At 34.7% G+C, this 19,543-nt stretch overlaps 1 protein-coding gene across 8 annotated transcripts in view; it reads right to left on the reverse strand.

Annotated features, from left to right (window-relative positions):
- Nucleotides 1-324: 324 nt before the first annotated feature.
- Nucleotides 325-19,543, reverse strand: part of LOC123533214 (uncharacterized protein PF3D7_1120000-like) — a 47,919-nt gene continuing 28,700 nt past the window's right edge. For all 8 annotated transcript variants that reach the window (XM_053519574.1, XM_053519573.1, XM_053519572.1 and 5 more), the window contains 5 exons: nt 14,068-14,190; nt 11,806-11,964; nt 10,044-10,159; nt 8,295-8,397; nt 325-6,478 (listed from right to left, as the gene is read on the reverse strand). In XM_053519574.1, the coding sequence (XP_053375549.1) occupies nt 6,296-6,478; nt 8,295-8,397; nt 10,044-10,159; nt 11,806-11,964; nt 14,068-14,190 (684 nt within the window). In that variant the 3' untranslated portion in view covers nt 325-6,295. The remainder of the gene's footprint in view (nt 6,479-8,294; nt 8,398-10,043; nt 10,160-11,805; nt 11,965-14,067; nt 14,191-19,543) is intronic.

Below are 19,543 nucleotides of genomic sequence, written 5' to 3' on the forward strand. Positions count from 1 at the left end.
CCCACTTTTGATGGGAGATGATAAATAGTACATGGACTCTTGTCAAAAACTTCAATCTGCACACACCAGATTTCTGAGTGCTATAGATATGATGTATGTATCAGTATAATTTACTTATCCCTCATCAAGCCCAGCTCTGCCCATCAGGGATAGAACAGTTTTGAGGAAGCCATCAAGCTGGTTCCCACATGACTGCTGGTTCTATGACTAATAAGTGTACACATTACACACCTTTCATTGCACTGGTTTCTTTACCGAGACTTCTGTCCTAAACCATCTGAATTTTTCAATAGATGGGATATTTCTGAAAAACAGTACAAACTCTCATATTTGTAATAATTTAATATATACTGAACAAGGATTTCATAAGCAAATGTATTTGTTATCATAACAACTATGAAATAAATAAAAAAAAAACAATTCAATTCATCCTTCCCTGAAAACAATAAACTCTGCTATAATAAATGAACCACCCTGTGTTATGATAATGTTAATGTTTGTAATTATTTCATTTGTCTGTGTAACCATAAGTGTATTTTCATTAATGGGAAAAATGTAATTACATGAAATATATAAATACATTTTGTATTCTAACACAAACAAGACCGCTTACGTAAGTTACACTGCTTGCTGGAGCAGTTTTGGAAGATAATTACATGTATGCAAGGAAAATGTATATGAAATTATTTTCAAGTAGTATATTTGTGCAATCTTCATCAACAGCTAGCAGCTTCTGACCATGAGATTTTTTAAGGTTCCTCTATATGCATATAGGTAAAAGTGACCATGCCCACTGGTGGCCATGTTTTTTATCAATCAGAATAACTTGAACAATCTTCATAAAGGGTCACCAAAGGAACATTTGTGTAAAGTTATTTTAAAATTAAGCCTCTTGTTTCTGACAAGAAGACAAAGTTTCCAATGTATATATATAGAGAAAAGTGACCGTGACCTCTGGTGGCCATGATTTTTGCCGAATCAGAACAATTTGAACAACTTTGGTAGAGGGTCAAAAAAGGACCATTTGTGTGAAACTATTTTAAAATCAGACCTGCAGTTTCAAACAAGAAGATTTTTAAAGTTTGCACGATATACATATAGGGAAAATGACCACAACCTCTGGTCACCATGTTTTTTGAAGAATCATAATCATTTGAACAATCTTGCTAGAGGGTCACACAAGGACAATTTGAAAATCGGACAAGCAGTTTCATACAAGAATTTTTTTAAGTTTCAACTATATACATATAGGGCCCAATGGTGACCACATTTTTTTTTAAAGAATCTGGACAATTTGAAGATGGTTACATATGGACCATTGGTGTGAAATCATTTGAAAATCGGACCAGCAGTTTAAGAGGAGATGTCGCTTGAAGATATTTTCTATTCTTAGCTCTGGTGGCCTCTACGTGCAACCAAGCTGAACCGTTTGAAGAACTTCGAAAGAGGACCACTAAAGGAACATCAATGCCAAGTTCCATCAAAAATCGATTCAGTGGTTTTGGAAGAGATGTCATTTAAAGAAATTGTTGACGACAGATGGAGAGACACACACATGACAGACGAGGAACACAGCTTGATCAAAATAGCTCACCATAAGCTTGAACAGCTAAAATGCTTACATTTCTCATATCCAATTTTTTGGAAACAATAACCAGAAGATCATTTTTTCATATATTAATGCTACGTTTGAAGTTGGCTGACACACTGACAGCAAGAACTTGCAATCATTGCTGACCTCAAATGTTCCCTGATCCTTCAGTGTGTATATTAAAAAAAAAAAAAAAAAAAAACAGTTTTCATCACTTTAGTGAGTAGGTTATAGGAAAAAGATGTTTCCTTTTGTGAAGAAAGCACCAAACTTTGTATGTAACTATTTTGAAGTATGCTGAATCCAAAAAAAGGAGGAGACACGCAGTTTGCTAACCTCAATAAGCTTAAAATGAGGCCCCAAAAAGGGACCTAGATTTTATTTATTTAAATCATATATTTTGAAAGCAATGTCCAAAAGTTTAATTTATAACCTAAAGAAGAATTGTTTAAAAATTTCATTTTCAGGATGACTTTATTTTTAAGTGTGAATATTATATCACTTAGGTAAACAAAACTAATTTTAGTATTAAATTATATCAAAATATTATTTAAACATTCCTTACATTCTGAGGTTCATTAAGGGTATTTTATAAAACAAGTTCACATATATGTACATAATGTAATTCATATAATCGATTTTACAGTACTTATACTGTACATGGGGTACCGTTAGTTCGATTTCCTTATTAGCAGTCAAAAGAGCAGCTAAAGAAGGGGTTATTTGTGTTTTTTTAATTCAATATCTAATTTAAATTCATGTAAAACGTATTATACAAAACATAATTTAATACAAAATGTATATGTTTTTCAAGACAAAGACTTCAGGCTAAAGCATACGATCATCCTAATGCTTTCTTTACAACAAAGGAAACTGGAATGTGAACTAAATGTATTGTTGTATTTATTATTGCTAATTTACACTATATTCAATGATACTAATTTATTTTGAATTAGATTAAGATTTCAAGTTTTAAAATCAGTCTAAATTCTGCTTTCTTGAAAATAGCACTGGTATTGTATAATAGATTAACCTTGGTACGGTTTGAACCAACTACCTTCCTATTGATCTGACAACACCTTTGCCACTAGACTGTCACTCTCACTGAACCCCTCCACAGAGCTTATAACTATAAACATTTCTACAGTGCAGTGATTTACTGCAGCCATCCCAAGAACGCAAATAGTTACATATAAAAAGTGTTTAAGATGAAAATATGATACAGAATTAAAGAAAGCCGTTAGATGCATATTTTTTAAGGTAAAGATTAATCGATTAGTTTATAAACAACTTGTCTTCTTAAAATATACTGAGCTACAGTTATCACGCATATTAATTAAGCCTCTTGACAAATAACGAAATAGTGTATTTTCTGTCTTAGGTTCCAAATCGGCCTATATAATGATATCATGTATCTGATAAAGAAATGATCATTCAGAACATTGTACTTATGGGTCAGAGTTGAGTATACTCTGCATTCCGGTATAGCCGATGGAGCTCATTCGGCACGAGTAAAATGGCTATTACAGGCCGTCCTAGTTATAATCATAGCTGATATGTGCTCTTTGTCCAATACTGTGTCAGGAAAACCTCTCAGTAGCACAATTATAAGTCCTATAATAACTACTTGTTTAGGATAATGTCCCAAGCATTTTTTCGTGAACTTACAAAAGTTGAAAGAAAAGTTACAATCAAGATACCCTAAACAAACAACTCTTATTTTAGGCCTAACAATCCTTTCAATATTTACCTAAAACTGTAATAGATTTGCCAGTATTTCACTCTCTAGCACACATGTCTTCAAAATGTCTGAGTACACAGGATTGGCTTGATACATTTATATCTGACTTTGTATGTATTCTTGTAGTTACATTGATGAGTTTCCTCCAACTTGTAGCTGCTAATTATGAAGTGTATTACATAATTAAAGCCAAGTACCAGTTCTCTTGACCATTTCCAGTTGACAGGATTAGCAATGTCAATGTATGCTATAAATTCCTCTCTACAACCTGCTTGATACAATGTTTTTTGCTACATACATCTCTCAGGGGGTTGCTTTCAATACGTCTAATTGCTTAAGAAAATATATATAATCTGGCTTCATTTTTATATTTCTTTGCATGATAGAACAACCTATCCTTCCAGTTGTTATGTGCGCTTCTTGAATCTTTTAACACGGCCTAACCATAAGTAAAGATATCCTTTGCCTTGCAAACGTATTGAGACAGTATCACAACCAGATAATGCATTATAAAGAATGTTAGCTTCACGTCTACGTTCTTTGATGTGTCTTTTCCTGTTAGACTTTTGTCCTTGTTTTTATGCAAAAAGACTGTTTACTTCGGAATTAGCCAGCATGTACATGTACCAGAACTGCTTGGAACGGCCAAATGAAGCTACAGCTAACAACTAGCATTTTTTTTTACTATAGGAAATAATAGTGTGTATCAGTGTTGGTTGCTCGTAACATAATCCCTTTGTGGTTTTGTTTTTATGCATCTGCGGCAAACAAATGTGTACCATGTCGCATACCGGTTAGTGCACCACATGTTGTGACTTCAAACTTTTGGAACAATACATGGTCATGTTATAAACAAAGGTATCAAGTTGTAAGACAGTAAATGGTGCCTGATAAAATTCTAGTTCATTAAGGAAATAGACAGCACGAAAACATGTAAATTACCTGATGTTCACATTTCTAATATTTATATATGAAGCCATGTTTAGGTAGAGACATTAAGGTATGAACATACTTAATAGCTGGCCTTCTTTATTCTAAGATAAAATTGACAATTTCAAATAGCTTCAGCACAGAGCAGGACCCATTTTAAATGTACGTAGCTTACATTTTTACATTTTCGTAAAGAATATTGTCAGTGCTGAAAAAAAAAACATCAAAAGAAAATTTGAGGTCATGTACTTCAGTCAAATAAACCAACTACAATATCAACTAAAAATGATACCCCAAATTGTATGATCTACATTTCCATAACAAATCTGTCATGCCATCATATTATTGCGAAAATACTTCCTATATGTCATGGATTGATCTGTTATGCAAGTTCACAAGCATACAAGTTATGTGATTTCAGCAAAAAAAATGTAAAAAAGGAAGGAAAAAAGCAAAGACAGAGCAAAGAAGGAGGACTCTTTGAATACGCCATTTTGCGACTACCATGTTTTTTCCACGCTAGTTTTTTATTTAGTGTCTGTATACCATAACTGTGGCTCTTGCATTGCTTAATTATGTTGAATCTGGATTGACCGGTAAAGACACTTGACTTTCATTACTCTGTGCACTTCTGTGTAGTAACACATTCATGTATAAGAAATATAAATTTATCAAACAAATGTATTAGAGGAGTACTGGGAAACTTGTTACAATTCTTAGATATCTATTGAATGGGTGTTTTTATCAGTTTCTTTATTTTATGGGTCTTTGGTTGAGTCATTAGATTTGAAAACATGATTATGTCATAATTATACTGTTATGCACATACTAAAATAATCCATTGAAGGGCCTCTCTTTTTTATATAAATCTATTGCCCTAATAAATACAGATATGTAGGTGGACCTAAACATGTGCATATTTATTACTTTTTTACATTTTATACATAATGTCCATGAATTCTGTTTCTTTACTTAAGTTTAGTTTAGTAATATGATATTTGAACGATTGAAATAAATGAATTTGCCCTTAAAATGTGATTTTTTAACAATTTCCCTTTTAAGGACCTCATATTTTCCTGAGTTATGTATATTGAATGTATATAAAATGTAACTGAATAAATTTTGTGTCAAGGGTTATAACTGGTTAAGGTAATGAATTAACATTTTTGAAATTGTTACAGATATATTTCATTGAAATAAATTAAAGGTAGTTCCCCTTTGGGGCCTCATGTTTTGGTCTATTCAAGCCAACAGATCGTATAATTATGTAGTCCATTTCTGATCCAGAATACTTTATAATACTTAAATACAAACGTTCATGCTTTCTTCATAAGAAACATCTTTTCACACGCAGTTTTGAAATTAAACATACAAAAAATCTGTTTACCTCCCTTTTAAGTATTATCTTGAGAAATAAGAGTGTTTTGTAGTAAACTTTGTATATTTTTCAATACCAAATGGTTGTTTGTCTATGCTAGTAATATGTTATCCATATTTAGATCATATGAAACATTACTTTATAGATAAAGTTCAATTTAAAAAAAGAAAATACTTTTTCAAGACATTTTTACCTCCCTTTTTTAAAATTGATTTAAAAGGAGGTTCCAGGGCAGATATAGCGTGTCTCCTCCTCTTGTAGAATTTGGGATACCTTAAAGTAATTTCATGCAAAATTTGGTGCTTTCTTCACAAAGGGGAACATCTTTGCCATTTTTTGTTCCTTATCTTACTCGCTACTTTGTTTTCTACTGCCTTTGAAGCAAAATGGATGCTTATTTGTACTCTTTTTTTATTTTTTTTAAATCTTTTTTTTTTTTTCTAGCTGATTGGGAGAATTCTTTTGAAACATTCTTTGGAAGTTGTGATCTAATACATGGAATCAGAACCATTTGCCTTCTGTTCACAATCGTTTGCCTGACATTTTCTTGTCGCATAAAATATCTTCATTCACAATAATTTTTACTTTCACTGTCTCTATGAGAGTACTTTCTCTTCAGTTATAAGATCCACTGTAACAGTCTAGACTTCTTATTTCATTTTGTTGCCTTATATCCTTTTTTTTCAGCAAACATTTTTAACAGTTCATCTTGTTTCTTTAGCTGAGTCTCAAACTTTGAGCAAAGTCCATTTAAGTCTTTGATAGATGCATCCTTCTCCTTGAGGGATACCACAGCTTTCTCTAACTTTGAAGTCATTTCTTGACAGTTTGCACAAGTCTGAAATAAACACTCTCTGATTAACAACAACAATAACAACAACAATATATTACTTAAGTTTTTTAACAAAGTGAATTTATAACCTCAGCCAAATAGGTTGTTTTTGTGAATGAGGGGACTATATTTTGAAAGATATTATATTTCCAGATATACATAAGTTATGTTTAATAGAACTGTGCCACGGTTTACTGTGGTTCCTACATTTTAACAAATCAAGGAGAAAAAACGCTGCCTTATCTCTATTTGTATTAAGTTTCATGAAGATCCATGAATGGGTTACTTTGTTTTGTGGAATTTTATGAATTTTAAAACAGTCAAAGAGCAATAACACTACAGTAATCCTTATTAAATAATTATGTGCATGCATCACCACCCTATAGTGATCTATAATTGTGTTAAATTCCATGAAGATTCATTAATGGATTACTTTGTTATGTGGAAATTTATGGATTGTAAAACAATTGAAGGGCAATAACTCTGTTTACTAAAGTGATCCTGACAAAACACTACCATCCTACAGTGATCTATATTTGTGTAAAGTTTCATGAAGATCCATCGTTAGTTTTCTTAGTAAAAAATCCTTACTTTTTACAAAATGAAGTGGAAAAACCTGTTTACTGGGTCAAGAGGGATAATACTAAAAGTTAGCAAAGGTCATGTGCTAATCAATAATTATATGCAGTTTGGTGATTCTAGCCACATACTTTTTTTAATTATAAGCATTTTCTTTTTTTTTAACAAATCTAGGGGGGAAACTCTGCTTTTACAGGGTCAACAGGGATAACACTACTTTGAGCAAAGGTCATGTGCTAATTAATGTGAGGTTTGGTGATTCAAGCTAAATATATAGATGCTCTGCTTCCAAGTAATAGTTATGTGAGGTTTGAAAATTCTAGATAAAATAACTTTTTGAATTTTTCAATTTTGGACAGACACACACATACACCCTCTCAGACAGACAAACAGCCAGGCGGACAATGCCAAAATAATGTCTCTCCACCTTCTGTTTATATTTACTACTTTATACTTATATCTATTTTACTTTCATTTTTATTACACTTGTTTGAAATATGTGTATGATGTTTACATGTAAGATAGCTCTTCATCAATGAAGAGATAAAGTATCTATCATTTGGTCAAAATGTGCTTTCATATAGTGTAGTCGAAAAGAAATTCCTAATACATAGATCCTAACTGTACTAATTTAAGTGGATCTGCATATAACCGGTAGTTGAGAGGAGATTATATTCCCTAAGGAATGTATTCAATACAAAATAAGGCACTAGTTCTGCTTATAATCACATGTATTCACATTGCTTACTTGGAAACAAAAGAATGATGATAATTCTGCCGACCAGATCGAATCTGTAATGCAGCAGTATAAATGGTGGGAAGGAATTCTGTTGAGGATCTACCAAGTATCATTGCTGTCAAATTATTTCCAAGTAGGGCCAGTGGTCTGAGAGAAAACTAGCTAATGTATATACATATTTAACAAAGATTGAATTTCTGTTAGCTAGTTTATTAGAGATATCTCAATCCCCACCCACCCCATCCAATATGCTCAGACCTAAAAGCAGCATTTTTTAACAGCATGTCATTTTTACATTTCACTTGCTAGCCTGTATGACAGACCTGACATATATTGCAGGCAGTGATTTTATTTACATTCCATGTTTATTTCTATTGTTTCTTTGTTGTCACTTTTTTGACTTTGTTGACTTTTTTTCTGATAATCTTCACAACACTACAGTATTCCTACTGAATAATAAAATGCATTTTGTAAGTTATTATTTGATACAAACGGAATGCTTACTTTGTTAGATTTAAATTGTTTCAGTTTAATACGTAGTGTGTCCGCCTCATCCTGTATTCTCCCTAATTCCTTTGTCAATTCCTCCAACTGTTGTTGTCGTTCCCTGCATAAAATAGCAAAAGTCATACTTTTTCTTTTATTCCTTCATTTTGTTTTTAATTTGGTCATTGAAGAAAATGTGGTAAAATAAATATTTCATACATATTTCACCCCCTCCCCCCCCTTCCCCAAAAAAAACAAGAGCGCCGCCTTGCGGGTGCTGACGCTCATCTGATTTTTTTTGTGTAATAGAAATATTGTCCTACCCATGATTTTCTAAGTCTAAAAAGGACCATCATTCTTGCAAAAAGCAGGATAGAGTTATGTTTCTTGATGTACAGTGTCCACTTATGATGGTGAAAAACTGTTGCAAGTTTTAAAACAATAGCTTTGATAGTTTATGAGAAAAGTTGACTTAAACATAATACTCAACCAAGAAAATGATTTTCTAAGTCCAAAAGGGGCAATAATTATTGCAAAAAGCAGGATGGAGTTATGTTGCTTGCTGTACAGGGTCAGCTTATGATGGTGAACAAGTGTTGCAAGTTTCAAAGCAATAGCTTTGATAGTTTAAGAGAAAAAGTTGACCTAAACATAAAACTTAACCAAGAAATCTGATATTTTCTAAGTCCAAAAGGGGCCATAAATCTTGCAAAAAGCAGGACGGAGTTATGTTTCTTGCTATACAGGGTCAACTTATGATGGTGAACAAGTGTTGCAAGTTTTAAAGCAATAGCTTTGATAGTTTAGGATAAAAGCTGACCTAAACATAAAACTTAACCAAGAAAACTGATTTTCTAAGTCCAAAAGGGGCAATAAATCTTGCAAAAAGCAAGATGGAGTTATGTTTCTTGATGTACAGGGTCTGCTTATGATGGTGAACAAGTATTCCAAGTTTCAAAGCAATAGCTTTGATAGTTTAGGAGAAAAGTTGACCTAAACATAAAACTTAACCAAGAAATCTGATATTTTCTAAGTACAAAAGGGGCCATAAATCTTGCAAAAAGCAAGATGGAGTTATGTTTCTTGCTATACAGGGTCAGCTTATGATGGTGAACAAGTATTCCAAGTTTCAAAGCAATAGCTTTGATAGTTTAGGAGAAAAGCTGACCTAAACATAAAACTTAACCAGGCAACGCCGACGCAGACGCCGACGCCGACGCCGACAACCGCTCAAGTGATGACAATAACTCATCATTTTTTTTCAAAAAATCAGATGAGCTAAAAAATCAATTAGAACCTAGCAAAATCTTGAAATGCAGATTCAGTTATACTGGCAAAAAAATTCTGTATCAACTGTAAATATAAACAGCTACTGTGTGGACAAGGTATAATATGAAAAAACAAGGGCCATAACTCCACTGAAAATAGGCATATATGTTTAAAGTATGCGTGAATACGCTTTGCAATAAACACTCCTGTAAGGACTCGTAGAATTCCATCAAATATTATCAGAGAATGAGCAAAAACATCACAAAATATGAATCAATGGCCATTACTCCACTGAATATCACTGAACAAGAACATGTTGATATGTACAACTAAGCTGAACAATGATCACTTTTGTGAAGTTTGGTGTAAATCTGCCTTATGGTGTCAGAGGAGTTGTGTGGACAAAGCTGAGAGACAGAGACAGAGATATACAGACAACACGAAATCAATCTCTCTCTTCCCCTTTTTGTGTAGGGATAACATATTCTATATACATACCAAGAATTTCCCTTCAATGAATCTGCCATTTGCTGTTTTAATCTATTTAGTTTGGCATCTCTTTCTGCTATTTCTTTGTCTTTCTCAGCGACTGTCTCTTCCAGCTTCTTGTCAAACTGTAAACAATTTAGTATAACAAGTATATCAATATACATTGAAAGTACTACATGTACCAAGTAAAGTTAGAAAGTCAGAAGTGCTGTATTGGTACAATATCTGTATATTTATTAAAACTATGTGTGCCTCTTATTCCTGTCACTGTACATTGTTTCATGAACCTAGGTGAAATATTTTTAAGGTATATGCAACACAAATTTTTAAGCACTTTAGGTGTATTTTTCACTAAAAGTCAAGGGCCATAACTCTCGTCTGGTTGTTTGAAATCCTGAAGAGAACACCAGGTACACAACAACAATCCTCTAGTGTTTTATCATTTATGAGATATATGGGACACAACTTTTATGCAATTAATGCGTATTTTTGACCATCACAGCTCTTGTCTTGTAGAGTGAAATCCAAAAAAAATAACTCGCGTGCACAGCTTCACATACTGACTAATATTCCTATATTGTTTCATGATATTTCTTAAGAAATATGCAACACAAACTTTTTATCACTTTGTGTATTTTTCACTAAGTAACTCTGGTCTGGTTATGTAAATTCCCAAACAGAACACCAGGTACACAACATGCTATTTAACAATCCTCTGATATTTTACAACTTTAAGTCAAATACTTCTTGAGTCACATGCGATACAACTGCATATTTTTGACTAAATCAAGGGCCATACCTCCGATCTGACCTATAGAAACCCTACCTAAACCCCATGTGTACAACTTCACATGCTGAATAATACTCCTATATATAACATGACCTTAGGTCAAACATGTTCGAAGATATGTGTGAAACAAATGTTCATGCCCTTTTATATTTAATTATGACTAAGTCAAGGACCAAACCTCTGGTCTGGATCAGTGAAACAAATCCCCAGGTGCACAACTTCACATGATGAATTATATTCCTATAATGTTTCATACTAAAAGGTCAAATAGTTTTTGAGATCCATGCGACACAAACTGTTAGGCTAAGATAGTTGACAGAGTTATGTACTCTTGCCTACTGATGGAAATCATGATGATAAGCAAGTGTTCAAAGATTCAAAGCCACATGTCAAATAGTTTTGACAAAACATGTACTTGTAAGAAAACTGAACAAATTTTTTCCAAGTCCAAAAAGGGTCATAATTCAGCCAAAATACTTGACAGAGTTATGTACCTTTGCTTAAAGGTAGAGACTAATAAAATAAATAAGTGTTCAAAGTTTCAAAGCCACATGTCAAATAACTTTTACAAGACATGGACTTGTTATGAAATTAATCCAAAAAGGGCCATAATTCAGCCAAAATACTTGACAGAGTTAAGTACTCTTGCCTACAGGTAGATACAGTTACAATAAACTAGTGTTCCAAGTTTGAAGTTAATATCTTTGATGGTATACAAGATAGTACCACTTCATAAAAACTTTAACAATTGCCGACGCCATGGCGAATAGTATAACTCCATATTCTTTGAACAGTCGAGCTAAAAAGGAATATTCTTATGTAGTTTGGCTGAAATTGGCCAGGTTATTTTAGGGATCTTGTTAGAGCAAAATGTTGACAACAATGGACCACGCCATACACAGGATGGTTAAAACATCTTGTAGACATCCGAGTTAAAATATAACCCTACCTACTGTGTTCCTAGCAGAGTATCACATTTACCTCTTTCTGAGCTAATGCTAATTTTGCCTCCTGTTCCTGTATGGCCTTGGCTAGTTCCTCTTGTAAATCACATATCTGCCTCTTAGCTTCATCTAGGGAATTTTGTGTAGACTTGTGACCAGCAACTTCACTTTCATATAATTTCTTGAAGTGTTCCTCCTGAAATAATTTGGCAGATATTTCAAACTTTAATGTCTGGTAAATCAGCATAGATTGGCAAAAGTGAATTGAGTTGTCAATACTGTTCAAATTAAGCAGACAGCATATTAGGATCTTATATGACTGCCTGAGTAAGACAGGTTTTCCCAAAGTCGAGGGCTCCTTGGAATGGAATACTGAGTGCTAAGAAGTTTTTTACCCACGCTGTCCCGATGGTTGTGAAAACACCTGACTTACTCAGACAGTCATGTAAGAACATTTTTCTTCCCCACCATTGTTATTATTGCTATATTTTCAAAGATATATTAGCTTGATTAGTTGTCCTTCTTGTATCTGACTTTTGACCATTAAGTATGACCTTGACCTTAGACCTAGGGACCTGGTTCTTGTGCATGACAATCCATACCAGAAATGCTCCGGACAAAGTTGTCATTCTTGTATCTGACCTCTGACCTCTAAATATGACCTTGACCTTAGACCTAGAGACCTGGTTCTTGCACATGACACTCCATCTCATGATAGAGGCTAAAACATCATATATAACTTGATGAATCAAGGGCCATAACTCTGCTGAAAAACACCGAACTGGAACATGCCTAAGATATGCATAACTAGGCCTTGACAATGTTCACTTTTGCGAAGTTTGCTGTAATTCATCCAGTTGGTATAGGAGCAGTGACCCAGATTAGGTAAAATATGTCAGATCAAGGGCCATGACTCTATTGAAAATCATTGAACTGGAACATATATATAACTAGGCTAATGATCACGTCTGTAAGGTTTGGAAGAAATTCGCCCAATATTATAGCAGAAATGGCCGGAACATCATAGAATTTGACAAAACAAGACAGTTAACTGCTGAAATTCATCAAACCAGAAAATGACAATGATATGCACAACTAGGCTAAGCAATGACCACTCTTTTGAAGTTTGGTGTAAATCATCCAGTAGTGTCGGAGGACTTGTGTGGACAAACTTTGTGATAAACAGACAGACCGACTGACAGCGTTAAATCAATATATCCCTCCAACCACAGATTGGAGACATAATTACCCTTAACAACAACTATATTTAACCTCATTTGCAGGCACAGTAATTATAGAAATCCAGGCTTTGATGCTGACATTGTAAGGGCTATAGGTTCAAGTCCACATGCCAGTATATACAAAAAACAAGAGCTGTCTCCGTAGGATGACACATGCCCCCGATGGCACTTTGAATGAATAGTTATGGCCGATGTTAGAGTTTAGGACCTTTGACCTACGGAGCTGGGTCTTGCGCTCAACACATCGTCTTACTGTGTCACACATTCATGCATAGTTATTTTAAAATCCATGCATGAATGACAAAGATATGGACCGGACATGCCCATCAATGCACTATCATGAAAAATGATCTTTAACGTCTAAGTGTGACCTTGACCTTTGAGCTACGGACCTGGGTCTTGCGTATGACACGTCGTCTTACTGTGGTACACATTCATGCCAAGTTATTTGAAAATCCATCCATCGATGACAAAGATATGGACTGGACACGCCCATCAATGCACTATCCTTTAACGTCTAAGTGTGACCTTGATCTTTGAGCTACGGACCTGGGTCTTGCACACTGCACGTCGTCTTATTGTGGTACACATTCATGCCAAGTTATTTGAAAATCCATCCATCGATGACAAAGATATGGACCGGACACGCCCATCAATGCACTATCTTTTAACGTCTAAGTGTGACCTTGACCTTTGAGCTACGGACCTGGGTCTTGCGCACTGCACGTCGTCTTACTGTGGTACACATTCATGCCAAGTTATTTGAAAATCCATCCATCGATGACAAAGATATGGACCGGACACGAAAATTGCGGACACACCGACAGACAGTTCAATAACTATATGCCTCCCTTCGGGGGCATAAAAATATCTGACAAATATGTACATGCAAAAATTAGCAGTTTCACATGCTTCTGGTGTTATTTTACGAAGCGTAAAATAAGAGACACTTAAAGCCAGATCATGCTGCAACTTGTGAAGCATTTTGATATTTCTACCTGCAGGTATGAACATCTGACAATTTACAATCTCCTTAGACATAGATCATCCTTACTCACCATTTTCTTATATTCAGCAGACATTTCTTCAATTGTGAGATCTTTTTGTTTAATTTGTTCTTTGAGTTCTCCTATCTCTTTCTCTAAACTTGCAATCTTCTGCTTCAATTCTTTAATCTTTGCCTGAAGTTATAGAACCATTCATTGAAAAACAAATGGCCAAAAATACAAACAACTCAAAATCTAGCGAAGATAGTTGAAATCTGAACAAGAGCCCTAACAGGCCTAAGTTGTTCACCTGAAAAGGACATTTACCTTTTGACATTGTAAGTTTAAAGACAATGCTACAATCATGTTTGAGCACACTTTTTACCTAGAAAATGTTGTGTCAACACAGAATGATCTAGACATTCAATTTATACCAAAAAGACAGTGTATAAAATAGTTTTCATAAAATTTTGGAGTCCAAAAAACCTAAGTTTTGAAGTTCTTACAATTTTATATATAAGTGTAAAAACAGTGTTACATTTTTCAAGTTTTGACTGATGATTTGCATTTCTTCTTAGTAATTTAGAACAAGTTGGTTGAAATCTGTACAGTATCAAAATTTTAGAATTTAAAAGAAAATAGGAAAGCTTGAGAAATGATCTTCAATATCTGACAACTTTAGACACACAAAGCAAACTACTGATTGCTCTAAACACCATGTCATAGTAAGTATTGTAAAAGTGAAGCTTAAACAAATTACAAGATTCTCTCATGTAATTTAAAATGAAACCATTGGAGCAAACCTGAATGAGGACTTTACAAGGATGCTACAGACCAATTCTGGTGAAGATACAATATGTTGTTTAAAGGTTAAAAGAGGTCAAGCAGAACTACTAAAAGCTCACCCTGTATGTGAAAATGCAGATAGGGTGATATTCTATGCAAGAATCTATTATCTATTTACTGTATTCACCTCACATTTTCCAGCCAATTCCTAAGACTTTTTGTTCAACTGATATAAAGTAAACAAAAAAGGTTTAGTTATCTGATTCCAAGAGAAAGGCAAAGGTTGTGCTTCATCGGAAAAAACGGAAGACTTCCAACCTAGTGTACCACAAATCAATTCTGTAGCAGTTGAAACCCTTATATCAAAATAGATTGTGTGGTTGGAATCAGTCATATATCTGAGCATTTCTACTGTGCAAAAATAGTAATTGTGGCTTGTCATAAATGTAATATGGTCAAAAGTACACAGAGCATGATTCACTGCAATCATGTTGTTGTTTTGTTGTTTGTTCATATACAAGCGTTTTTGTATGTTTCAGTAGTACCAGATCAATTGGCAAACTAAAAATTACTGAATAGTTATTAAATCTATTTCCATCAACACACCTTTCCAGCACACCTAACATAACGTGTCATCACACTAAAAAGGAAAATCTACTAATTTCTGTAGATTTTGTCTGTGTATTTCTTTCAAGTAAGGTTTCTCTAGAATTGGTCTGCATATTTTTGAAACTTGGAAAACTGGGTTTCTGTAGATAAAAGTTTGTATATTTCCTGAAACTTTTAAAATCATCTTTCTGTAGGTTTTGTTTGTATATATATTTTTTTAAATTGATGAAAGTGCCTTCAGTAGATTTTGTGTGTTTGCTGAAAGTCTAACTCTATAGTTTTGTTTGGATCTTTTTTGAAGTCCCATGTTTGGTTGTATTTTTCTTAAAAGTCTGTTTTTTTTGTAGAATTTGTTTGTATTGTCTTGAAAGTCAAGATTTCTGCAGATTTCGTTTCAAGTTTCTGTTGATTCTACTTGTATTTTTAAAAGTCTAGTTTCTTTACATTTTGTTTGTATTTTCCTTCAAAGTCAGGCATCTGCAGATTTTTTATTTTAAATTGAAGACATTTGATAAACAGAAAATAATACAGGATATATTACAGGAACAAGGAACACTGCTCAGATTGAGCATGACTTTCCATACTTGCAAAAATATTCATGGTTTGAACCATCAACAGTAGGGCATGGTAAGAATGATGTTAAAATGATAACCTTATGAACATATTGCCTATTTTCCTGTAGACTTGTAAACTGTCTCTGTATAAACACAGTTTTACCGCCTTTTCTCTTATACAACTGTCCTTTCAGTTTTGGTAAAACACTGGCAGTCTGTAACTTTTTCCCACTCACTAAAGGCATAGTGCTCCCCTACCCTTTTAGTGCTCCCTGCCCTTTAAATCACTGCTGCTTTATTCACATATACACAAACTACTGTGCACAGAAAAACTGCACAGTTCACAAAGCTGTAGAATACATTTCATTGTGATATCTCATAGTATTCCAGGGAATCAATTTATAATAATCTATTCCAGTCTGTCTTTACAACACAATTATTCTTTACATTTATTTTTTCTACTGTATATTGCATTCAACATTCATGCAGCTTAGTTAGTTTTATATGTATTAAAATGTTAAAATGGATTAAAATTAAATCGTTTTTATTACAATGTAAATCTATCTTTAAATTAACTGAAGCATATATAATTTTAAATACATCAAATAAGCATTAATACTACATGTATTAAGTGAAATTCCTTTAGTTTACCATTATTTTTCAGCATTTTTATAGATTACGCACTCTGACAAAAAGAGATGTTCATAAAACTATTACGAATTTATGTGCAACCTTCACCAGAATTAACATATCTAAATACACATTAAACACTAGTTTCAACTAGAAAATGCTTTTGTAACAAGAGTGCCAGAATGTCACAATATACGCCCGTCACAGCAATTTTTTTTACTCTAGCACCTGTATTTGCAGATGTAATTTAAATTTTGTGGTTGTTTAGTAACCATTGTAATTCTTTTGTTTTTTTTAAGTCCACAAAAAAAACTCCTTACCAGGTAGAGATACCTTAAAATACACCTAAAATTAGAAAGTAACAACTATGTTGTACCACAGAAAAGTGGTCTTGGTTCTTCCCTACAGTCAATTATAAAAAAGTTACAATATAAGTTATTTATAGTAACAACTAAGGGAAGTTAATCTTTAAAAAAAAAAAAAAAAAAAATTCCCCCAAAAAAAATTGTAAGTCCACACAAAAATCCTTACCAGGTAGAGATTGGTCAAAGTACACCTCAAAATTGGATGTAACATGCATGTTGTACTACAGAAAAGTGGTCTCGATTTTTCCCTACGTCTAGTAATGAAAAAGTTTCAATATAAGCTATTTATAGTAACAACAAAGGGAAGTAATTCTAAAGAAGGGAACTGCGCATGACACTTCGTCTCATGATGGTGTATAATTGTGCCAAGTTACATCAAAATCCCTCTATTCATGAAGAAGAAATGCTTCGGACAGTCATTCTTGTATCTGACCTTTGGCCTCTAAGTGTGACCTTGACCTCAGACCTAGGGACCTGGTTCTTGCGCATGACACTCCGTCTTGTGGTGGTGAACATTTGTGCCAAGTTATATCAAAATCCCTCCATGCATGAAGAAGAAATGCTCCGGACAAAGTTTTCATTCTTGTATCCTTTGACCTCTAAGTGTGACCTTGACCTTAGACCTAGGGACCTGGTTCTTGCGCATGACACTCCGCCTCATGATGATGAACAATTGTGCCAACTTTCATCAAAATCCCTGTATGCATGAAGAAGATATGCTCCGGACAAAGTTTTCATTCTTGTATCCTTTGACCTCTAAGTGTGACCTTGACCTTAGACCTAGGACTGTTGGATGACATCGTTCATGATGATAAACAATGTGCCAACTTTCATCAAAATCCCTCTATGCATGAAGAAGATATGCTCCGGACAAAGTCATACTTGAATTTGACCTTTGACCTCTAAGTGTGACCTTGACCTTAAACCTAGGGACCTGGTTCTTGCGCATGACACTTCGTCTCATGATGGTGAACAACTGTGCCAAGTTTCATCAAAATCCCTCCATGCATGTAGAAAATATGCTCCGGACAAGGTCTGTGGACGCCGCCCGCCCGCCTGCCCATCCGCCCGCCAGGGGCGTTCCCATAATACGTCCCGTTTTTCAAACGGGCGTATAAAAAAGCGCATGTCTCCCCAAATGCAAAGTCCTATAGGCAAGAAGTCAATAGGGGTCAGGAGCGAAAGTCAAAGAGACACTGATGGTTGGCTGCAATAGGGATCATCTACTTGGCATGTCCAGTCATCCCGCTAAATTTCAACACTCTGGGCCTAGTGGTTCTCAAGTCACTGTTCAGGCTCCTGTGACCTTGACCTTTGATCAAGTGAACTCAAAATAAATAGGGGTCATCTACTCTGAATGTCCAATCATCCTATTAAGTTTCAACATTGTAGGTCAAGTGGTTCTCAAGTTATTTCCAAAAAATGATTTTACATGAACAGGCCCCTGTGACCTTGACATTTAATTGACTGACTCCAAAATCAATAGGGGTCATCTACTCTGCATGTTCAATCATCCTATGAAGTTTCACCATTCTAGGTCAAGTGGTTCTCAAGTTATTGATCGGAACTGGTTATCAATGTTCAGGCCCCTGTGACCTTGACCTTTAACACAGTGACCCCAAAAACAATAGGGGTCATTTACTTTGTATGAACAATCATCCTATGAAGTTTCAACATCATGGGTTGAGAGGTTCTCAAGTTATTGATTGGAAATGGTCTTCCATGTTCAGGCCCCTGTGGCCTTGACCTTTAATAGAGTGACCCCAAAATCGTTAGGGGTCATCTACTCTGCATGACCAATCATCCTATGAAGTTTCATCATTCTGGGTCAAGTGGTTCTCAAGTTACTGACTGGAAATGATTTTCAATGTTCAGGCCCCTGTGGCCTTGATCTTTCACAGAGTGACCCCAAAATCGTTAGGGGTCATCTACTCTGCATGACCAATCATCCAATAAGTTTCAACATTCTGGGTCAAGTGGTTCTCAAGTTACTGACCGGAACTGATTATCAATGTTCAGGCCCCTGTGACCTTGACCTTTAACGGAGTGACCCCAAAATCGATAGGGGTCATCTACTTTGCATGTACAATCATCCTATGAAGTTTCAACATTCTGGGTGAAGTGGTTCTCCAGTTATTGATCAGAAATGGTTTTCCATGTTCTGGCCCCTGTGACCTTGACCTTTGATGGAGTGACCCCAAGATCAATAGAGGTCATCTACTCTTCATGATCAATCATCCTATGAAGTTTCAACATTCTGGGTCAAGTGGTTCTCTAGTTATTGATCGGAAATGGTTTTCAATGTTCAGGCCCCTGTGACCTTGACCTTTGACGGAGTGATCCCAAAATCATTAGGGGTCATCTTCTCTTCATGACCAATCATCCTTTGAAGTTTCAACATTCTGGGTCAAGTGGTTCTCCAGTTATTGATCAGAAATGGTTTTCAATGTTCAGGCCCCTGTGACCTTGACCTTTGATAGAGTGACCCCAAAATCAATAGGGGTCATCTATTCTTCATGACCAATCATCCTATGAAGTTTCAACACTCTTGGTCAAGTGGTTCTCTAGTTATTGATCGGAAATGGTTTTCAATGTTCAGGCCCC

The sequence above is a fragment of the Mercenaria mercenaria genome, chromosome 12 (assembly GCF_021730395.1).
Source record: "Mercenaria mercenaria strain notata chromosome 12, MADL_Memer_1, whole genome shotgun sequence".
Classification (NCBI taxonomy): Eukaryota; Metazoa; Mollusca; class Bivalvia; order Venerida; family Veneridae; genus Mercenaria; species Mercenaria mercenaria.